This window comes from Quercus suber, unplaced genomic scaffold (genome assembly GCF_002906115.3).
Source record: "Quercus suber isolate HL8 unplaced genomic scaffold, Cork oak 2.0 scaffold_14, whole genome shotgun sequence".
In the NCBI taxonomy this organism is placed as follows: domain Eukaryota; kingdom Viridiplantae; phylum Streptophyta; class Magnoliopsida; order Fagales; family Fagaceae; genus Quercus; species Quercus suber.
This window is the reverse complement of record NW_027069479.1, coordinates 337,131-358,019: the sequence shown is the minus strand read 5'-3', so window position 1 is coordinate 358,019 and position 20,889 is coordinate 337,131. Positions and strand designations below refer to the sequence as shown.

At 34.6% G+C, this 20,889-nt stretch overlaps 1 protein-coding gene across 7 annotated transcripts in view; it reads left to right on the top strand.

Annotated features, from left to right (window-relative positions):
- Window positions 1–396: 396 nt before the first annotated feature.
- LOC112035360 (histone-lysine N-methyltransferase ASHH1) overlaps window positions 397–20,889 on the top strand; it is a 32,847-nt gene continuing 12,354 nt past the window's right edge. The window contains exons 1-8 of one of the 7 annotated variants that reach the window (XM_065780552.1): window positions 397–606; window positions 1,124–1,197; window positions 3,607–3,662; window positions 11,767–11,923; window positions 19,221–19,307; window positions 20,300–20,384; window positions 20,465–20,558; window positions 20,666–20,866. In XM_065780552.1, coding sequence (XP_065636624.1) covers window positions 1,195–1,197; window positions 3,607–3,662; window positions 11,767–11,923; window positions 19,221–19,307; window positions 20,300–20,384; window positions 20,465–20,558; window positions 20,666–20,866 — 683 coding nt within the window. In that variant the 5' untranslated portion in view covers window positions 397–606; window positions 1,124–1,194. Of the gene's footprint in view, window positions 607–1,123; window positions 1,198–2,063; window positions 3,130–3,561; window positions 3,663–11,766; window positions 11,924–17,174; window positions 17,455–19,220; window positions 19,308–20,299; window positions 20,385–20,464; window positions 20,559–20,665; window positions 20,867–20,889 lie in introns of those variants that run through there. The other 6 variants (XM_065780546.1, XM_065780536.1, XM_065780538.1 and 3 more) reach the window with 6 other exon arrangements.

The window sequence follows — 20,889 nt, the reverse complement described above, 5'->3', positions numbered from 1 at the left end:
TGATCTAAAATAATTTACAATTTAATTGTCTAGGATTTGCCGCACTGTTTATTTCAGCGATAATATTTTATAGAAAATAAGTTATTTTCTAAAAAATATTTTCTATAAAACTATTTCATTTTCTTATATTTGGGAACAATATTAAATAAGTTGAAAAATAATTTTTTAACTTTTCTTATTTAATTTATTATTAAATAAAATTATTTTTTTAAAAATCAGTAAAAAACAATTTCTAAAAGCAAGCCACATATTTTTACTAATTTTCTTTATGCTACAAATCACTAAAAAAACAAAAAAAAAAAAATCTTTAGATAGGGATTTATCCAACAAGGATTTATCCGAACAAACAGAGCTAAAAAGTAATTTTAAAGCTACTATTCATCAAAATATTTTAAAATTTCCTGTACGCTTTAATCTTTAATTCTTTATCTCTCTCTGTTCGTCTCTATAGCACATTCGCACCTCCCTCTCTCCCTCTGAACGAGTACCATCGACTCTCACTCTTCTCTATCTCGCCGCTGCTCAAGTACTCGTCATTGGCCGCCACAAAATCTTATATACCGATCTCCTTTGCGCGTACACATTGAAAACCAGAAATTGTTTTTGGTAAGTACCCCTAAGAAACTAAAATTCAGAGAAGAGAAATTATTTGAATACATTGAAATTCTCTTTTTCTTTTGTTTGCGTTGTTGGGTTTTGGAAGCTAGGAAAAGGAGAAAATTTTTATGACTTTATAAACTGACCCAGAGCGAGAGAGTTTTTTTTTGGTACTTAATAATAAATTTAGTTGGTGTGTGTGTTTACACATATGTGTATGAATTGATTATTGCTTGGCACTTGAGCTTTGTTTTGACTTTAATTGTTCCTTTTGAGATTATTTTATGAAACCTATAATAATTGTATAATTTTTGTGCTGGATATGACTGCAGCATTATTCATGTATTTTCAGTTTTTGTTTGTATTGTTGCTAAATTTTCAATTGTCTATTCAAACTAAAATTTTCTTTTAACTTGAAATAATTGCAAGCATCATATGTTATTTAAAATTTCTCTCATTTATATCTTCTCCTTAATTGGATAATCAAAAGTGTATGTTCAAATAATTTGTGTTTTTTGGTTTTCAGGTGGCAGGCAAGGCATTCACTGAAGGGCCTGGAGTTCTGCATTTTCTCAAAAAATTTTGTATAGAATCTTCATGGTATGGTATTTATGTTCCTCCTTTTCATTATATGATTGTAACTTTGTTCAAATTTCACATAATTTTATTTCTAGTTAAAAAAAAAAAAACTTTTATTCCCCTTAATCCAGTTGGAAAATGCTGTGTGTGAGTTTGTTAGTCTTAAGCTATCCAGGTTCAGCTTGTGAATATGGGGTATGGGCATAATTTTAGCATATAGTATTGTGCGTTTTCATACATGGAAGGGGATCCCTGAGGAATTTCTGTTGCCCATCACAAACTTTTGTGAATCATGTTTGACACATTGATGGTCTGTTTCAACTTTCAACTTTCAAGAAGTAACAGAGCCCGGTAGTAAAATGGAATGAACCAGAGCGTATTTTCGATTGTACTTCTAATTGTTTGTGTATGCAATTAAAAGTTTATGACATTGTCAAGCCTTTGTTACATTTAGTTGGTTGGGTGTTGATTATGTTTAGGAGTTGTTAATGAGTTAGTTGTTACATTCAAATTAGTTACACGATCCAACTGACCTCAAAACCAGCCTATATTAATACTTGGCATAAGTGAGGAATATCATTAAGAAACCAATCATGAACTTCTTCTCTCTACTTCCTCTCATTCTCTTCTCTTTTAAGGGTGACTACCTCATCTAAGTTAATACTTTAATCAATTAGATTCCACCTGACACAAGTCTACAATTTAAACGTTACATTTGGTATCAGAGCATTGACCTAGAATGGATGAAGGAACTTAATTGTCTCAGTTAACTGAATCCATTGTTTGCATGAAGTAACAGCAAGATTATTAACAAAAGGTCCTAGAAGGGCTAATACAGCAGATTAACTATCTTACAGAGAGTCTTAAAATCCCTTACTGAAACTCAAAATGGGGGTCAAGAACTCAATGAGGAAATAGAGGCACCAACAGGAAATGGAGGCATCATCATAAGGCAATGGAACTGGGATTTTCCAAATTTGGAGGGGAAAATCCTTCTATTTATATATACAATGCAAATCGATACTTCAACTACTATAATACTCCTGCCCATCAGAAAATTCTAATGTTGCACATGGAAAAATGAAGCCTTAGTGTGGTTATAAGATGCATAAGAATCATGAGTTATCACTACTTGGGAAGCCTTCGTGGGAGCATTACAGACTATATTTGACCCTACTTCCTATGATAATCCAATGGGAGCCTCCACAAGCCTCAGACAAACATCTACTGTAGTAGTATGCTAGGCTCAATTTGAGAGTCTGTCCAATAGGCTGAAAGGCTTATTTGAAAGCACAAACTAATTTGTTGTTTGAGTGAGTTGAGAGATGAGATTAGCAGTTATAATTTTAACCTCACATTCTTGAACACAACTTTTGGGCTGGGCAAGATTCAACAAGAGTATATCCTGAGCAATAGAATGACAATGAAGCCATTAACTGAATAAGGGGTAGGCCGTCCATTTAGGCCTGCCAAAGATTGATAAGAAACCAAGAATTTTAGTATGAAAATTTCTCCAGCTCAAATGGAAGAAATAAGAAAGAAGGGGTTATGCTACTACTGTGATGAGAAGGGATTGTGCAAAACCTCAGTTGTTTTGAATGGAAGGATTGCAGCTATTCCAGGAAGAAAAACAAGAAGTTCACCCAGAAGAATTGGATGAATAAGGGATGGAAAATCTGCAGGAAGGAGTAAAAAACACCATGGAGTTGCTAGAAATTTCCTTAAATGCCCTGATAGGAAGTTCTAATCCTATAACCATGAGCCTTTTGGGGCATATTAAAAGGCATTAGGTGGAACTTTTGATTGACACCGGAAGTACTCAAATTCTTGGACCCTTCCATCATGACTGGAGGTCAACCGCCCATGACCAGATGACAAAAGCTAGAAGTCAAGATACCAGGTGGATCTGTGATCATGAGTAAGGAGTATGCACAGTTCCCTTTCGTATGCAAGGTAATACACATCAGGATTATAAGTGAAGATAATTTAGGTTATTGGTTCATACATTTTTGTTTATGGGGATTCAAGGATGGTTGTCTATTTTATTTCTTGGAAGCAAGGATGATTGTCTATTGTGTGAGATTATATTTGAACTTAATGTTAGTCTTTATATCTTTTTATTTGTGTTATTATCATTCATGCTCTTGAAATTAACTTCATAAGATATTAATTTTTCTTTTTATTTGTAGCATATTTTGAGAAATTATGTGTAACATGACAATGTTTTGTATGAAGGATCAACGGATTGAAGAACTACCATAATACATACATATCAATCAAAATGATTTCTCTGTACATCTTTTTATTTATGTTATTATCATTTGTGCTCTCTGAAATTAACTTCACAAGATATTAAATTTTCTTTTTATTTGTAGCATATTTTGAGAAATTATGTGTAACATGACAATGCTTTGTATGAAGGATCAACAGATTGAAGAACTACCAGAATACATACATATCAATCAAAATGATTTCTCATACCGAAAGTAAGATTTCTCAATCATTTTGTTTTGGTCATTGTTGTTATCTATGCTCTTTTTCTCTTAAAGTTTTTCTTTGTTGAAAATATCTCATTGACCAATTCTTTTCTTACAGGTTATCTCTTCACAAGTGAAGCACAGATATCTCTATATGTATGATGCTTCGCTTGTGAGGATAACGTGAAAGTAAAGAATTTATATATATAATTTTTATTTTTTGATAAGTAAGAAAGTTATATATTCAAAAAACTGCTTCATGCAGGAAAAGCATAAAGCAAACCAAAGAGTACAACAAAGAGAAAAACAAAAACTAAAAAAGAAAATTAATTACAAAGAGAGAGCTAAGGGACACAGGGATAAAAATCACTAGATGTGAGTCCCCAAGCCTAAGACCAATCAAAAAGAGAACCGCTAAATGAAGCATGTAGCTAGTCATCAGATTTGTCCATGTCCTCAAAAATCCACCGACAACGTTCCCTCCAAATATATATATATATATATCCAGTAATGATTTGAAACAAATATGAGTGTTTTCTCAGGGCTTTATTTATTTTTATATATTTTCTATGTACTAGGGTTGCACCTTGATGTAGGACAAATTACTGAATTTGTCTAAGTTTGTTCATGGTGGGTTTAGGGTTAGGAAAGAAGAATAATTAGAGAGAAGATAGGGCTGTTTAAGGGCTGTGTGAACAGTAACTTTAGAACGAAAGAAGAGAAGAAAGAAAGAAATAGAAGGAGAATGAACCAACAAAGGCCAATGTGCCTATTGCTTAAAACATTCAATTTTATTAATCAACTCAATCTACCTTTTGAATACATTGAGCACAATATATTATAAAGACTCTTGTACTAATAGTAATAGGATTCCTACTAGTAATAGTACTACTAGTTTGACTAGCAAAAAAAAAAAAACTAATAAATACCTAACTTGGACCCACATAAAATAAACCTAAGATACTTAGAATACCTTAGAAGATCCTAGACTCAACTAAATTACCAAAACTCTTTAATTTGTAGGAATTGCGGAATTTACAAATTTGCCCCTGAATATAAAATTGACCATAACTAATAAAACAAAACCCAAATTAAAAACTTTTTTTTAATCCTAAAAGACTCAGAATATTAAAATGACATGACTTTCACTTTAATTGGACTTCACAAGAGGACCCAATAAAATAATTCTTGAATAGGCGAATTTGCAAAGTAATAGCAAATTAATCTTCCATGTCTTCATCACACTCCTTTAGAAATAAAATTTGTACTTATCCCGGAGGGGAAAAAAATCTAATACCTTGGAGCTTTCAAGAAGTATGGTACAAAGATGATTCAAAACTTGATGTTATAAGTTCCATGGTGCGAGTTTAGTGTGGATGATTTTATTTGATCTCTACCTATAGCTAGTTCTTTCTTGGTGAATTGTCTCCTTCAACCTTTCTACCTCTATTTGGATTTTCAAAATGTAATTTCTGTTCCCACCTAAAAGATCTGTGTAGCATCATGGTTGTGAGTGATTCCATGCATTTTAGGGATATGTGTTGCGTCAAAGCTGATAGCTCTTTCTCCCTCATTTCATTAGGATGGAGTGCTACCATCTCTTCTCCCTAAATGCATTTTCGTTTGGGTCACTTGTTAGTGTGGATGATTTTATTTGATCTCTACCTATGGCTAGTTCTTTCTTGGTGAATTGTCTCCTTTAACTTTTCTACCTCTATTTGGATTTTCAAAATGTAATTTCTGTTCCCACCTAAAAGATCTGTGTAGCATCATGGTTGAGTGATTCCATGCATTTTAGGGATATGTGTTGCGTCAAAGCTGATAGCTCCTTCTCCCTCATTTCATTAGTATGGAGTGCTACCATCTCTTCTCCCTAAATGCATTTTCATTTGGGTCACTTGTTCTTGGCCAAACTCAAGTTAGCAATTCCTTCATTAAGTCATGTGTCTAGTTTAAATGAAGCTTGTCAATTACGAAAGCATCACCGTAGTTCCTTTTCGAACAATTATCATAGTCTTTAGTCTAAATGTCCATTTAGTACAACTTATCTTTTTTTAGCTTTTTGAAAATTGGATGTTTAAAAAAGTTGTACATTGATAAAAGTGAGGCTTAAAACAACTGTACATTGAAGCTAAGATAAAACAGAGAGCAGCTGAGGAGAGCGCCTAGAAGCAAGTTACTAGGGCTAGGGTACGAGGGCTAAGGGAATCGAGAAACCTTTTCAGCACTATTAACTATTATGCTTCCTCTATAGAGTCGAACTAGCAGTAGGGATAGGGCTTTGATTGTTCACCAATGAACCTAAAGATTTTATCATGGAATGTTAGAGGCTTGAGTGAGAGGGATAAGGGACTCCAAATATGGAATCTGATCCGATCTTGGAGGGCATATATCATCTGTTTGCAAGAGATTGAATTGGAGTGTATTATCAGAGGTCTAGTGAGAAGTTTATGGGGTTGCCAATTGGTTGTACTTGGGTTTGGGAGGGTGCTTTAGGTGGAATTTTGATCATATGGGACAGACGAGTGGTAGAAAAAGTGGAGAAAGCAGTGGGCGATTTTCCAGTATCTTGTTGATTTAAAAATGTGGAAGATCGTTTTGAGTGGGCTTTCATTGGGGTTTATAGTCCTAATTTGGACAGGGAACTAGAGTTGTTATGGGGGAAATTGGCAGGGATTTATAGTTTGTGGAATATACTGTGGAGTGTGGGAGGAGATTTTAACGTATTTCAATTCCCATGAGAGAGGTTGGAGGGTGAATATTTTTCTCAGGCTAGGCATGACTTTTCTAATTTCATTTCCATGCACGGTTTAGTAGACATTCCCTTAGAGGGTGGTCAATACACATGGTATAATTCTTCTTTAGGATTGAGAATAGATAGGTTTTTTGCATCATTGGGAGGAGCACTTTCCTAATACCATCAAAAGAAGGTTTCCTACAATTCTCGAAGATCTTTTGGAGGGTGGAAAGCATCATAAGGGTCGAATCCTGTTTAGATTTGGTGTGGAGAAATTAGAAAAGGACAAGCTTTGCATTGAAATCGAGAAGACCATGTTGCTAGAAGAAATCAGTTGGAGACAAAAGTCTAGGGTCCTTTGGCTGAGGGAGGGGGACAATAATACAAAATTATTTCTTCGTATGGCCAATTCTAATAGAAGAAGCATTAAGAGTCTATTGGGTGATGGGGTGTTATCTTCCAATCAGGAAAGGATTGCTGAGAGCATCATTCAATTTTATAAGTCCTTATATACTAAGCAGCGGGTCAATAGGCCTTTCTAAATGTTTTGGAGTTTCCTAGGATATTAGAGGATAGCCATCATCTTAGCATCTCAAAATGCTTTTGTCTTGGACAGGCAGATTTTTGACTCTGTGTTAATTGTTAATGAATGCCTTGATGGTAGATTGAAGACTGGTTTGCCTAGATTATTATGTAAGTTGGATGTGGATAAGGCATTTGACTATTTTTGTTTTTCTACAGTTTGATTCTCCACCATTATTTAGGCTTTCCTTGTGGTTTTTTTTGGAATTCCAAGGAATTAAGACAAGGTGATCATTTCTTTCCTTTGCTGTTTGCCTTAGTCATGGATGTCTTTAGTAGAATGTTGGATAAAGCTTTTCGTGAAGGTCGTCTGTTAGGTTTCAGGGTAGGTAATTTGGAGGGGAATACTTTGATGATATCTCATCTACTCTTTGTTGATGATACTTTGCTCCTCTGTGATGTTGATCTTGATCAGCTATTGGTTATTTGATTGGTGCTTCTTTGGTTTGAGGCAGAGTCAGGTTTAATTAAATTGTTCCAAGTTTGAATTGGTACTTGTGGGTGAGGTTCCTAATATAGACCTGTTGGTGGATGTTTTAGGCTGTAAATTTAGATCACTTTCTATGAAATATTTAGGCCTCCCCTTAGGTGCTATATTCAAGGAGAAGGCAATATGGAATCCAATTTTAGAAAAGGTGGAAAATAGACTAGTAGGTTGGAAATGACTATTCATGTCGAAGCGAGGTAGAGTCTCTCTTCTTCAATGTACTCTCTTCAATTTGCCTACCTATTTCTGCTCTATATTCCCTATTCTTGCTGATGTGGCTAACTGGATTGAGCAGCTTTAGAAAAATTTCTTAGTGGAAGGGTTAGGGAATGAGACCAAATTTCATCTGGTTAATTGGGATTTGGTGGATTGGCTATTAGGAGTTTAAGAATGAAGCATTATTGGGGAAGTGGTTGTGGAGGTTTGGACTTGAGAAAGATGTGTTATGGCCTAGGAAGCACTTGCAAGGTGAAGTATGGTTGTGTCTAGAGAGGCTGGTGCTCCAACATAGTGTCTAGTTCATATGGGATGAGTTTATGGAATTTTATTTAAAGGGGCTGGCCTACTCTGTTCGGCTATCTCCAGTATGATATAAGGGAAGGTTCTGGAGTGAAATTTTGGCAAGATTGATGGTGTGGAGGAAAACTCTCTTGCTATGTGCTTTCCTAAGTTATTTAGGATTTTCCATGACAAGGAGACAAGTGTGGCAGATCTTATGCGATGCACTAACGGTGTCCGTCATTGGGATGTAAATTTCAATTGAGTGGTACGGGATTAGGAGTTGGAGACTTTGTCAAATTTCATGGATGTGATCTATGGGCATCAGTAAAAGGAAGTGGGGAGGATAAACTGTGTTGGAGACCAGAGAAGAAAAAGAGATTTACAGTAAGTGGTTACTATTGGGTTTTTCTTGGACCAATCTTTTCCTTGGAAAAGTACATGGAACCCCAAGATTCCTTTTAGAGTTGCTTTCTTTGTTTGGATTGCAACTGAAAATTTTGACGATTGAAAAATTAACGAAGAAAAAATGTTTGGTTTTTGGATTGGTGTTGTTAAAGATGAGAATAAAATAATATAGAGAAGCGGAAGCAAGAAAGAAAGAAGAACACAAGGGATTACGTGATTCGGCCAACGGGTTACATCCACACAATAAAGCCCTAGTGGCTACATCTTTATTGTATACTCAATGTCAACGATTACAATGAACCCTTAATGGGGTATATATAGAGAATGGAAGCTAGGGTTAGCCCAGTACGGGCTTACAACATAATTAGGCCTCTTAGGCCATTACATCAACATAAATCCAACACTTTAACACCCCCCCTCAAGTTAGAGCATATAGATCCAGCTTGTAACACACAACTACCAACTTGCTCGAGGAGGTTGAAAACGAAGTGAACAGGCCAAAATTGAAGCTGAATCGTTTTTTTTTTTTTTTTTTAAAAAAAAACAAGAGATGAATCGGCTGAAGTTGTTCAATTATCAAACAAAAACAAACATAAGTTTTATAGGGGTTTGGTTACCCTTATCATGGATTAGGGATAGCCAAAACCTATACCCAAACAACAAAAATCCACCAAACAAGCAAATAAAGGATTTCCATATCTACTCTGACCAACAACCAACACTGGTGGCTCTAGAACATGCCGGCGATAACAAAAATAGAGGCCAACCGCCAAGATCTACCAAGTTGGGTTGTGGTCAGATTTGTGTCTATAGGTTGGATCCACAACACCAACGAAAGCAACTGGCAACAACCACTAGCGACAGCAACAAGACAACAAGCCAAGAACAACAACAACAACCAGCAGCTAGGGGTGGTATTCTTACCATTGATAATCTGGTTCTTAGGCGTTTACCACTGGTTAATTAGTGTTGCATGTGCCATTGTGACGAGGAAACTGTGGATCATCTTCTACTCCATTGTAAGTTTGCTTATGCCTTGTGGAGTGAAGTTTTTTTGATATTTGTAATCCAATGGGTGATGTCGAAGACAGTAGCCTCCCTTCTTTTTGGCTGGTGGAATTGGCCGGGGAAGCATTCCTCTAATATTTGGAATATGGTTCTAGCTTGTTTGATGTGGTTAATTTGGTGGGAGCGTAATAATTGTACTTTTGAAGATATTGCGAGATCAATAGATCTTTTGGAATAAGGTTCCAGCATTATTTTTTATTTTTTATTTTTTTTTTAGTGGGGTAGAATTTGGGGTTTTACACAATGTATTTCTATTTCTAAATTTCTTCTTTCTATTCGTATCTCTTCTTGAGGTACTTGTATTCGTTTTAAGTTCTGAGTGTTCACTATTGTGAACATGATGTCCTTTTTATGAAATAAATCTTTAATTACCTATCAAAAAAAAAAAAAAAAACCAGCAGCAACAACAGCAGCAACAACAACCAATATGTGGAAAACAAAAACCAACAACTACAAACACCAGCAACTATAATCACAACAAAAGCAATCAATCAACAACTACTGAGAACAACCAACAAACGTAGATATGAAGGTTGCACAAGCTAACAACCACTGACAACCATCGGCTCTGATACCATGTTAAATTACCGATTATCCCGAAAGTTTAAGCTATTGGGATATGGTAAATCTAATAATTTAATCATATACTTTTAACACTTTCTCACGTGTGGGCCAAAACTACCTTTTTAATAGGTGAGTCCCAACATGTGGGAATTTAAAAGGGGGGTAGAGTGGAGGAGACAGAGATCAAACTCAGGACCTCCCACTCTGATACCATGTTAAAGACGAGAATAAAATAATATAGAGAAGTGGAAGCAAGAAAGAGAGAAGAACACAAGGGATTACGTAGTTTGGCCAACGGCTTACATAGAATAAAGCCCTAGTTGCTACACTTTATTGTGTACTCAAAGTCATTGATTATAGTGAATCTAGGTTGCACCGACATGCCATTTTTGGCAAAGTACCGGTGTTCGACATTTGTCGGACACCGAAACCGGTAAGACTCGCTGGACTCCGATGTTCGAGTGGTGTCCCTTTTTTTTTTTCTCGCTTCTCCGACACGGCTCCGACACATTGACGTTGCCACCACCATTTTGCCTTCATGTTGCCAGTTAGCTTAGGTTTTGGCGAGCTTCAGCTTCTTTTTGGTTTTCTTTTTCTTCACTCTCTCACCCAGATGCCTTTTGTCTTCTAGTCTAGTTCATTTTAACTTTTCTAGTACTTTTTTTTATATTTCCTCTTTGTTTTGTGTGTCTTCTGCCAACCCCACGTGAAAGTCACTTTCAAACTTTCAATTTCAAATTTTAACTATTGAGTACCATATGTCAGTGCCTTGATGACATTGATATGCCATTAGTCCAAATGAAAATAATTAATATTATTATTTTGACTATTATTTTTTAGTATTAGTATTAGTATTTGGATGTAGCCTATTTAAACTTTTGGTTTGTACTCTAAACATTTTATGTGTATTATTGTACTACTTTGGATGTTAGTTTATTTATTTGTAGTTCTTACATAATTTTAATTCTAGACATAAATGTATTTTATGTCTAAAAATATTAAAAAATATGCCTAAATATAAAATTTAATTAATTATTTAATTGCAGTACTCACGCCGTGTTGTATCCTTATTTTTCAAAAATTGCCGTACCCCCGTATCCGTACCCGTGTTGTATCTGTACCCGTGTGGCCGTGTCCGTGTCAGTGCAACTTAGTAGTGAACCCTTAAACGGGTATATATAGAGAATGGAAGCTAGCGTTAGCCCAATATGGACTTACGACATTATTGGGCCTTTTAGAGAATCTATTTTCCATTACTTATCAAAAAACAAAAAAGGTGCATTTTTGAAAGGAATGCTAAATGGGTACTTAGTCTTTTGATGTAGTCCAAACAGAGCATATGGGTGTCCTTCCCCATACTTCTACTCTAAATGGATTTTGTAGAAAAAAATTTTGAAAAGATTTTTTAGATTCTTTTTGTTAAGCAAGCATAAATTTTATCAAAACGCATCAAGAAACATAACAGCAAGCATAAATTTTATCAAAATACATCAAGAAACATAACAGACGCCATCTATTACAAGTCTCCTAAGCCACTAACACTAATAAAAACTTGCTATGCAAAAACAGAGTAGGGGACTCCCAGGTGTAACTTGACCCATATATATGTGTGTATATATATATATATATAAGTATTTATTATTCAAATGATTTTTTCTATAAGTAAAGATATCTTCTTGAAAAAGAGGATTTAGAATTCAAATAATTATCTAATGACTTGCCTGTATAAATTCTTTTTCGATATTGACTTTTTTTCTGCTTGTTTCTAGGCACAAGAAGCAAAAGGAGGAAGATATTGCCATCTGCGAATGCAAATATAATGCCAATGATCCTGATAGTGCATGTGGGGAGAGGTGCTTGAATGTACTAACCAGCACAGAATGCACTCCTAATTACTGCCCTTGTGGTGTTTACTGCAAGAATCAGGTAAATTATGGGATTTCCTGCTCCTCTCTGTCTGTGTGTTTGTATCCTTTCCACTTACTTTTATTCTTTTATGTCCGTTTCTAAACGTTCATTAATCTTTTTGTTGCAGTCGTGCCCTTAGTTTCATATTATGAATTTCAATTAATTTGATTGGAATCTTGAGTTGACTGTTTAATTTTTTGGAGGAATTTGTATTTGCCATTTCATATAATTTTGTTGTGAATATGAAATTTCATTCTTATTTTTTGTGTATTTTTTTTATAGTTCTAGGTGTTATCTATGTATTAGAAAAATTCATTATCTACCATAAATATAGCAAGAAAAGTTATATACATATAAGCATAAATATGTACATTTTACACATTTCTTTTTTATATTTAAATATACGTGTACGAATGAATAAAAGGTTCATTACCTAGTTGTGGTCAGGTTCTGGGTGGGCTTGCTTGGATATGGTCCTACCAACGCAGAACAATGAACTTTCAAAGGGTGTGTATGGGAAACAAAAAGAACATAAAAAGATAAAAAACCTAGGTTGTCTAGATCAGCACCAGGCCTTAGAGATGATAGGACAGTCAATACTCTCAGTAAACTTCTTTTTAGTTTCTTTTTTTTCATTATTGATTGGAAGTATTGTTTCATTAGATTTCTAGAGTCTCAGGGATGAGTCAGAATCATCATCTACAACTTAGAGGCTTGGCTACCTCGGATTAGTCACAAAGTTTTTGGTTTTTTTCTTTGTTGTCATGGGAGTTTCATTTTCTTTTTTGTTGAATCAAAAACTTACGAATTTTTGGTTGAGGAGGGAGGTACTTTTTACATGTTACGTTTATATGAGAGATACAGGGATTCTCTTCAGTCAGTGTTCATGGGAAAAGAGAGTGCAAAACGCTTGTTAACTATTGTGGAGGATCTCATGTCCAATGCAACTCCTGGAAGTTTTGCACGAATCTTTAATGGTGATAAAGTTTTATTCTGCAATTGGGCGCCAATGCACATGGCAGTTTTGTAATGATCTCAGAACTTGTTCATGGCTGTTGGAAAGGCTTCATTGTGATGTCATTGTGGTGCCAGAAGGAAAATTGGGTAGTGGTTGGAGGGGGTTTGGATTTCATCTACAAAAGGCTATTGCTCCTGAGACACTTGCAGCCCAAACCGCCATCACATTCTGTGTTGAAACCATTCGTATTGCAGAAGTTCTGACAGAAAATTCCCAAATCTTTTCTGTTGGCTGTGGCGGAGGGCGATCGGAGAGATGGTGGTGGAGGCAAGAAAGTAGGGGTGTAATTGGTTCAGTTCGGTCGGTTTTGAGTGTTTTTTGGACTGAACCAAATTGGTCAGTTTTTAAAAATCTTAACTGAAACCAGCTGAAATGGTTGAAAATCAATTGATTTCAGGGTATATCAGATTTGGTTGGTTTTCGGTTTTTGCCCATAATTTTTAAAAAATAAAAAATTGTTTGGGCCAGTTGGGCCTTGGTTTTTTTTTTTTTTTTCAAAAAATTGCTGTTTGGGCCTTTTTTTTTTTTCAAAAAATTGTAGTATTAGGCCTTTTTGTCATTGGGCCTTTCTTAAAAGGACAAAGTTTAGCTATAAAATTGGTTGTAGTCAAAGGCTACAACCTTACTCAATATCATTAAAATTACTCAACCGTACTCAATATCATTAACATTACTGCATATTTTGAAAATTTAATTCATTGAATTGCATGTTCTTTACACTCTTAATACACATGTTAAATTTTGTATCAATTGGATATTATTTACCATGAGATCTTTTAGATTTTATTTTTTATGAATAATTTTAAACTACAAAAATTTGCAATTTAAATAATTAATTGATGACGTAGCTATTAATATTTAATTTTCTAGAAATTTTGCAAGCATGGAGGTTATAAGAAGAAAATGTAATCCAATAATGGATTTGTAAAAATTCACCTCCAATAAAAAAATATTGAGTAAGGCTACAATCAAATTTGTAGCTAAATTTTGTCATTTAGAAACATGTTTTGGCCATTTTGAAATTATTCATAATCTGCTTTTTATTAAAATACAACCTGAAGGTCCTGAACCAGGATCTGCTTCTAATCTGCTTCCATTTCAAATTTATTACAAATTAATTTTTCACAACCTGCTTCTATCTCATAACCTGCTTCTTTTTGAAATTAATCTTACATAACTTGCTTTTGCTCAAAAAATATATATATATATATTACATAATCTGCTTCTATTATTTATTAATATACAACCACAACAGTACATATCCCAAATAAAAAATACCATACACATAGCCATTCCTTACAAACAAGATTAATGAATAACCAATACATAACCTATATTTATTAAAATACAAACAGTCAACAGTATATGTCACAGTTTGTAGCCAAAGACATCTTCAAAATCTCTGCTAAGTATTTATCAACCTCTGATTTGTTATCTGAAGAATCAATGCCTTTCAAGTGCTTCTTAAATCCCATCATCCTCATTGCCCTCACATCCACAACCACACTAGAATCATCTCTCTTCATTGATCCACTTGGTTTACATAACCTGCTTTTGTTCCCAAAAAAAAAAAAAAAAAAAAAATCTTACATAACTTGCTTCTATTATTCATTAAAATACAACCACAATAGTACATATCTCAAATAAAAAATACCATACAGATACCCATTCCTTACAAACAAGATTAATGAATAACCAATACATAACCTATATTTATTAAAATACAAACTGTCAACAGTATATGTCACAGTTTGTAGCCAAAGACATCTTCAAAATCTCTACTAAGTATTCATCAACCTCTGATTTGTTATTTGAAGAATCAATACCTTTCAAGTGCTTCTTAAATTCCATCATCCTCATTGCCCTCACATCCACAACCACATTATAATCATCTCTCTTCATTGATCCACTTGGTTTTTGAACTTGTGCTTGTGCAACAGCAGTAGCAGGACTACTCCCCAATGGATTTTGAGTATAAGCATCGTACAAACTCAACAATACATCCGTTACTCTATCTGTCATATAAGTAGCCTTTCGCTACTCATACAAAGTGTCAAAACGATATTCAAGATACCGCAACTTGTATCGAGGATCAAGAAGCAACCCAACATACAACAAATGATTCATATTATCAAAGTTTCCCCAATACTTATCAAATTTGGACTTCATGTACTCTGCCATTTTTTTCAACAAATAGCCTTCTTTTTCATACTCCTCAAGTCAATTGTGTCATGAATTGACATGAACTCCAAAAAAAAAAAAATATAGAATTGCTAGTGACATAATTAGCACTTGAAAACCGCAAGGTTGCATCATAGAAAATTTTAAGAAATTTCCCAATCCACATCATTCAATCCCCAAGCAACATCATGTACATCATTTCCTTTTTCCTTTGCCTCCTCTTTGATTGTCCTAAGAAAATTTGGATATTCCTCCTTTGATCTCGCAAAGGGAGGTAGAGTCACTTTAATTAAAAGCACTCTATCAAATTTACCTACTTATTTTCTATATTTATTTATGATCCCTACTGCTGTGGCTAACTGAATTGCAAAACTTTAGCGGAATTTCTTATGGGGTGGGTTAGGGGATGAACCCAAATTTCACCTGGTTAAATGGGCTATTGTTTGTACTCCTCTTTCTTTAGGTGGCTTGGGGATAAGGAAAGAAAGGCTTTTTAATGAAGTTTTGCTTGGGAAGTGGCTATGGAGATTTGGGCTTGAAAGGGATGCCCTTTGGAGGCAAGTGATAGAGGTGAAATATGGATGTAGATGGCGTGGCTTCGGTCTAGTTTCTGGTCCATATGGTGTTGGTTTGTGTAAAAATATCAGTCGGGGATGGCCTTCTTTTTCTCGTTATATTTCGTATGATATTGGTGATGGGTCGAGGGTGAAATTTTGGCTAGACCGTTGGTGTGGGGAGACACTTCTTGCTGTCAGCCATCCTAAATTGTTTAGATTTTGGAGAGATTAGAAGGCAAATGTGGCTGCGCTTATAAAGTTCACTAATGGGGTCTTTTTTGGGACGTAAGTTTCTTTAGGGGCTTTCATGTTCTGGATTTGGAGGCTGTGTCCTGTGTCAAGTTTCATGGATACCATATATGGCTCTTCAGTAAGGGGGTTTGGGGAGGATAAGAGATGAGTTGAAAACTAGATAGAAATAAGGGGTTCATGGTTAAAAATTATTATAGTCTTCTAGTGGGCTCTAATGATTTTTTTCCCCCCCTAGAAAAGCTTCTGGAAGCAGAAGATCCCTTCTCGAGTGGCTTTCTTTGTGTGGATTGCTGCTTTGGGAAAATGCTTGACAATTGACTATTTAAGAAAAAGGAATGTTTGGATATTGGATTGGTGTTATATGTGCTAGTGTAATGGTGAATCGGTTGAGCATCTCCTCCTTCATTGTCTGGTTGCTATGGATTTTATGGTCTATGGTTTTGGGTTTATTTGGAGTAAGTTGGGTTATGCCACAGTCAGTTGTGGGGCTCCTAGCTTGTTGGCAAGGCCGGCTTGGTCATTATCGAAATGAGCATATATGGATAATTGGTCCCCATTGTTTAATGTGGTGGTTTTGGGAGGAAAGAAATAGTAGGTGTTTTGAAAATAACGAGAGATTCATGCTAGACCTCAAGTTATTTTTCTTTAGAACTTTATTGGATTGGTTGTCTGGTTTGTGAAACCAATCATTCTCTTGATTTTCTTGATTCTTGTAATTTTTGTACTTGATTTGTTGACCCCTGTACACTCCTTGTGCACTAGGGTGTCCCTTTTTTGATATCAATAAAACTTATAAAAAAAAAAAGAAATGATAAATTACCACTTGTCCTAAAAGATCAAGCTGTTAGAAAATGATGAGTTTGATTATTTAACCATTATTCTAACATTCCTCTTTATGTGTGAGCCTAGACTCTCCTATAATGAGGTGAGTTGAACATTTTCCTAACACTTCCCCATCTTGTGGAGTCCAAACTCCCCTATAAGAACTAATAAGTGTGGCCTAACATGTGAGATTTTTAACTTTTTAAATGGGAGATAGAGTGGAGATAGGTTTCAAACTTAGGACCACTTGCTTTGATACCACGATAAATTACCACCTCTCCCAAAATCTTAAATTGTTAGGAAATTATGAATTTAATTATTTAATCATTATTCTAATAAGAAGAAAGATAGAAATCTAAGTTTCCGCACTTAATTTTGCCTAGAAGTAGCATGCATTGGAAGAAACTTTCCAATTTGTTAGAAGATGTTGCTATCTCAGATGTGTCCTTTGATGTTTTAAAGCAATATCGGGCTTGAGATTCATTTTGGGTAAAGCAAGCTGGTGCTTGTGGGAGAAGTTGTGGATGCATATGAACTATCCTCAATACCGGGATGCAAGTTTTCTACTCTACCTATGTAGTATTGGGAATTGCCATTGGGGGTCCATCTTACAAAGCTTGAGCAGTGTGGAATACCATCATATAGAAAGGATGGGTAGAAGGCTTGTAGGGTGGAAAATGTTAAATCTCTCAAGTGGCGGAAGAGTTTCTCTCCCAAAAGTACGTTTGCTTCTCTTCCTGCTTATTTCATTCCTCTTTTAGGATGCCTATCCTTGTTGCTCTCAGAAATTGAGTTTATGGTTTGTTAAGTAGATTGCCCTAATACACATTATTATTTATATATATGTGGGTGATTACAATGATATTACTATTTGCCTGACTCAATACAAACTCATTAGACCTCCCTCAAGCTGTGATGTATATATCATACAACCTAACTTGTTACATAATAAATCCAAACCAGTCTTAAATAATGCTTTGGTAAACATATCAGCCATTTGGATTCATATAGAAATATCTGGGGTAGCGATTACACCACATTCCATTCTCTCTCAAACAAGGTGACAATTTACCTCTATATGCTTAGTTTGGTCGTGGAACATGGGATAAGGCAACATGAATTTCTGCTTGTTTGTTGCAATACATAGTTATAGGCAACTTCACATAAAAGCTTGTATATTAGGCCCCACTTATTACAAGGGAGTTTGGACATCAAAGCTTATGAATAAATAAAAACTTTCCTTCACAACATATTAATACATCTTTACTAGTTTATAAATATTAAAAAAAAAAAAATCAACCATATAAAATAGTTAAACATTTAAACCATCTTCATCACAATAAAAAATAGTTCAACATCTCAAGGTGAAAAATATTTTAGCTTTGGTTGCTATTGTTTTAAGGAAGATTCATTGTTTTTTGTTGACCAGGCTACAAGTTTTCCTTTGGCCAAAGTTTTCTACCATACCAAATACTGGAAAATGCAAAAAAATTTTTCTGCTGAAATAAATGAAGTGTTAGTTATTCTTTAGGAGTGGTTCAAATGTACACATGGTATATTTAAACTCTCCTCTTTTGAATTAAAGTCTTGTCTAAAAGTTAGAAAATAAGATATGAGGTCATGTAGATTAAAATAAAAGAGACAAGCAAAGCTTCACATTTCTTTTTCAAATACATTTAGCACTTTAATTTTGTAGATATTAATTGCACTTAAAGCCCTCATTATTCAATTTAGCATGAAGTTAGAACCTTTTTAATCCTATAATGTTTAAAGTGACATTGATAGTTGTGTAACCACGTCATTTTACAACGTGTGAATCCAAACTGATTGTCAAATTACAGAGATGGTGGTCAAACCCAACACTCTATATTCATTGATGGTAGTTTGTGTTCAATTGAGGAAAGGAAAAGTATTCATGTGAATCCAAGAAAAGCAAGTTTTAGTAAGACATACAATCAAGAATTTAAAAGAGAATCGTCCAATTAAGTTAGCCAAAATCATTAAAATATTCTGAATTCACTAAAGCAATATGTTTAATTCTTAAGACATTAATTAAATAAATATATATTCTCAAAAATTTATTTCTCTTGATATTTCCCCTTCTTAATGACATGTGATATAATTGAAACTAATTCCTTGAATGTTAATGATATCATATAACAAAAGATGATTATTACACGTGGGCCATATAGAAACTTTCTTGAAATTGTTTCGGAATAAAATGCATGGGTTTGTATTCACACATAACATACACTCCAGTAGAAACAAGCACAAATGTGCACGTGTGTTATTCTTTTGTCTCGTATACTCTATGCTATGCAATAGGAATTCTTATAAAATTATAATATGTTTTTCTCGCAAACTTCGGAAAGTGTTGTTTTTAAATCAACTTTTAGAAAGTTTGATGAGCATTTGAGTTTCCTGTTTAAATATATTGGAATTGATGTTTCACTCTTTTTGATGTCTTATATGTTCCCTTTAACAGAGATTTCAGAAATGTGCATATGCTGAAACAAAGTTGTTTAAAACTCAAGGCCGAGGGTGGGGACTTTTAGCTGATAAGGATATAAAGGTAATAGATTACAGACCTTTTATGAACTTCTGCAATCATATAAATGTATCAGTTACGGTTTATTTGCTATTCTAAAATTATTTCATTAGCTCTCAAAAAATCTAGATTGACCCCATCGAACCTAAGCAATGGATTTATTATTGCTGATATGTTGAACTAATAGTTTGACAAATAACACTCATAGTAATAATCACCTCAATCCAAAATAATAAAAAGAATACATAGGTTTTGGTGACCAAGTGGAACTTTTAAAGAGCTCTTTAAAACAAAAACCAAGCAAAGTGTAACCAACCCCACAGGAAATCTTTCCACTGTAGAAGAAATAGTTGTTACAATCCAGAACTCTGCACTCCAAAGAACCCTCCGGAGGGATACTACCAAACAGATAGAGGCATGAAAGCTGACAGTGGTTTCAGGGAAACTCACAGGAAGAGGTTTTCTGACAGTTTAGGCTTAAGGGAGTTAAGGCTCTCTCAATGGTCTTAGAGCGGCTATCTCTCTCACTGTGCATTGAGGGGTATTCATATATAAGTTAAGGCTTAGGTTATGTATTTAGGAAAGATCAACAGTAAATTCTGCAAACTCACTCAAGAAAAGTTTCAGCCTGACTTTGAAGAGTTGCTTGACCGACTTCAGGACTCGCTCATCACTCGAGCAAGTCTTCTTGAATTTGACTCAGTACTTAAACAATTTGCAATGCATACACCCCTCATTTTAACATGTATTAGAATAGTAATTTGTCAACATAAACCTAGATCTTAACAAGCTCGTAAGAGTCTCCTTTGTTTATGTGCAAAGTTGTGACATTTTTTTTCTTGGTCAGTGTATCTCTGGAGAAATTAGTGTTATATGTATGTTGATGTGTAACTGGTATTTTGTATTTTCATGACTTTGTGTGTGCCTGAGCTTATAAATTTTATAAAAGCATTCAGTGGAGTAGATTTATAAATTTTCATTTGTCTTAAAAAATTTATTCATTTTATCCAATTCAGGCAGGACAGTTTATTATTGAATACTGTGGAGAAGTTATCTCCTGGAAAGAAGCAAAGCGAAGATCCCATGCTTATGAAACTCAGGGTAGAGCATAAATTTGTCAATTGCATGTCTATATTATTTTGATTTGAAAACCAGTTTCAACATTGTGTTTATTGATGCAGGTCTCAAGGATGCATTTATCATTTCTCTCAATGGTTCTGAATCTATTGATGCTACTAAAAAGGGAAGCCTTGCTAGGTTTATTAACCATTCATGGTTAGCCACTTGAGACAGAAGTTTAAGTTGAGACAATATATTTGTATAGATATTTTGTTGTGCGTTAAGTTGATACTTACTATTTATTTATTTTTGAATGTTTGCAGCCAACCGAATTGTGAGACGAGGAAATGGAATGTGTTGGGGGAAATTAGGGTTGGAATATTTGCAAAAGAAGATATATCGAAGGGAACTGAATTGGGATATGATTACAATTTTGAATGGTATGGCGGTGCCAAGGTTCGTTGCCTCTGTGGTGCAGTAAGCTGTTCGGGATTTCTTGGGGCAAAATCTCGTGGGTTTCAGGTAAATTTTAATAAACTCAGTGGAG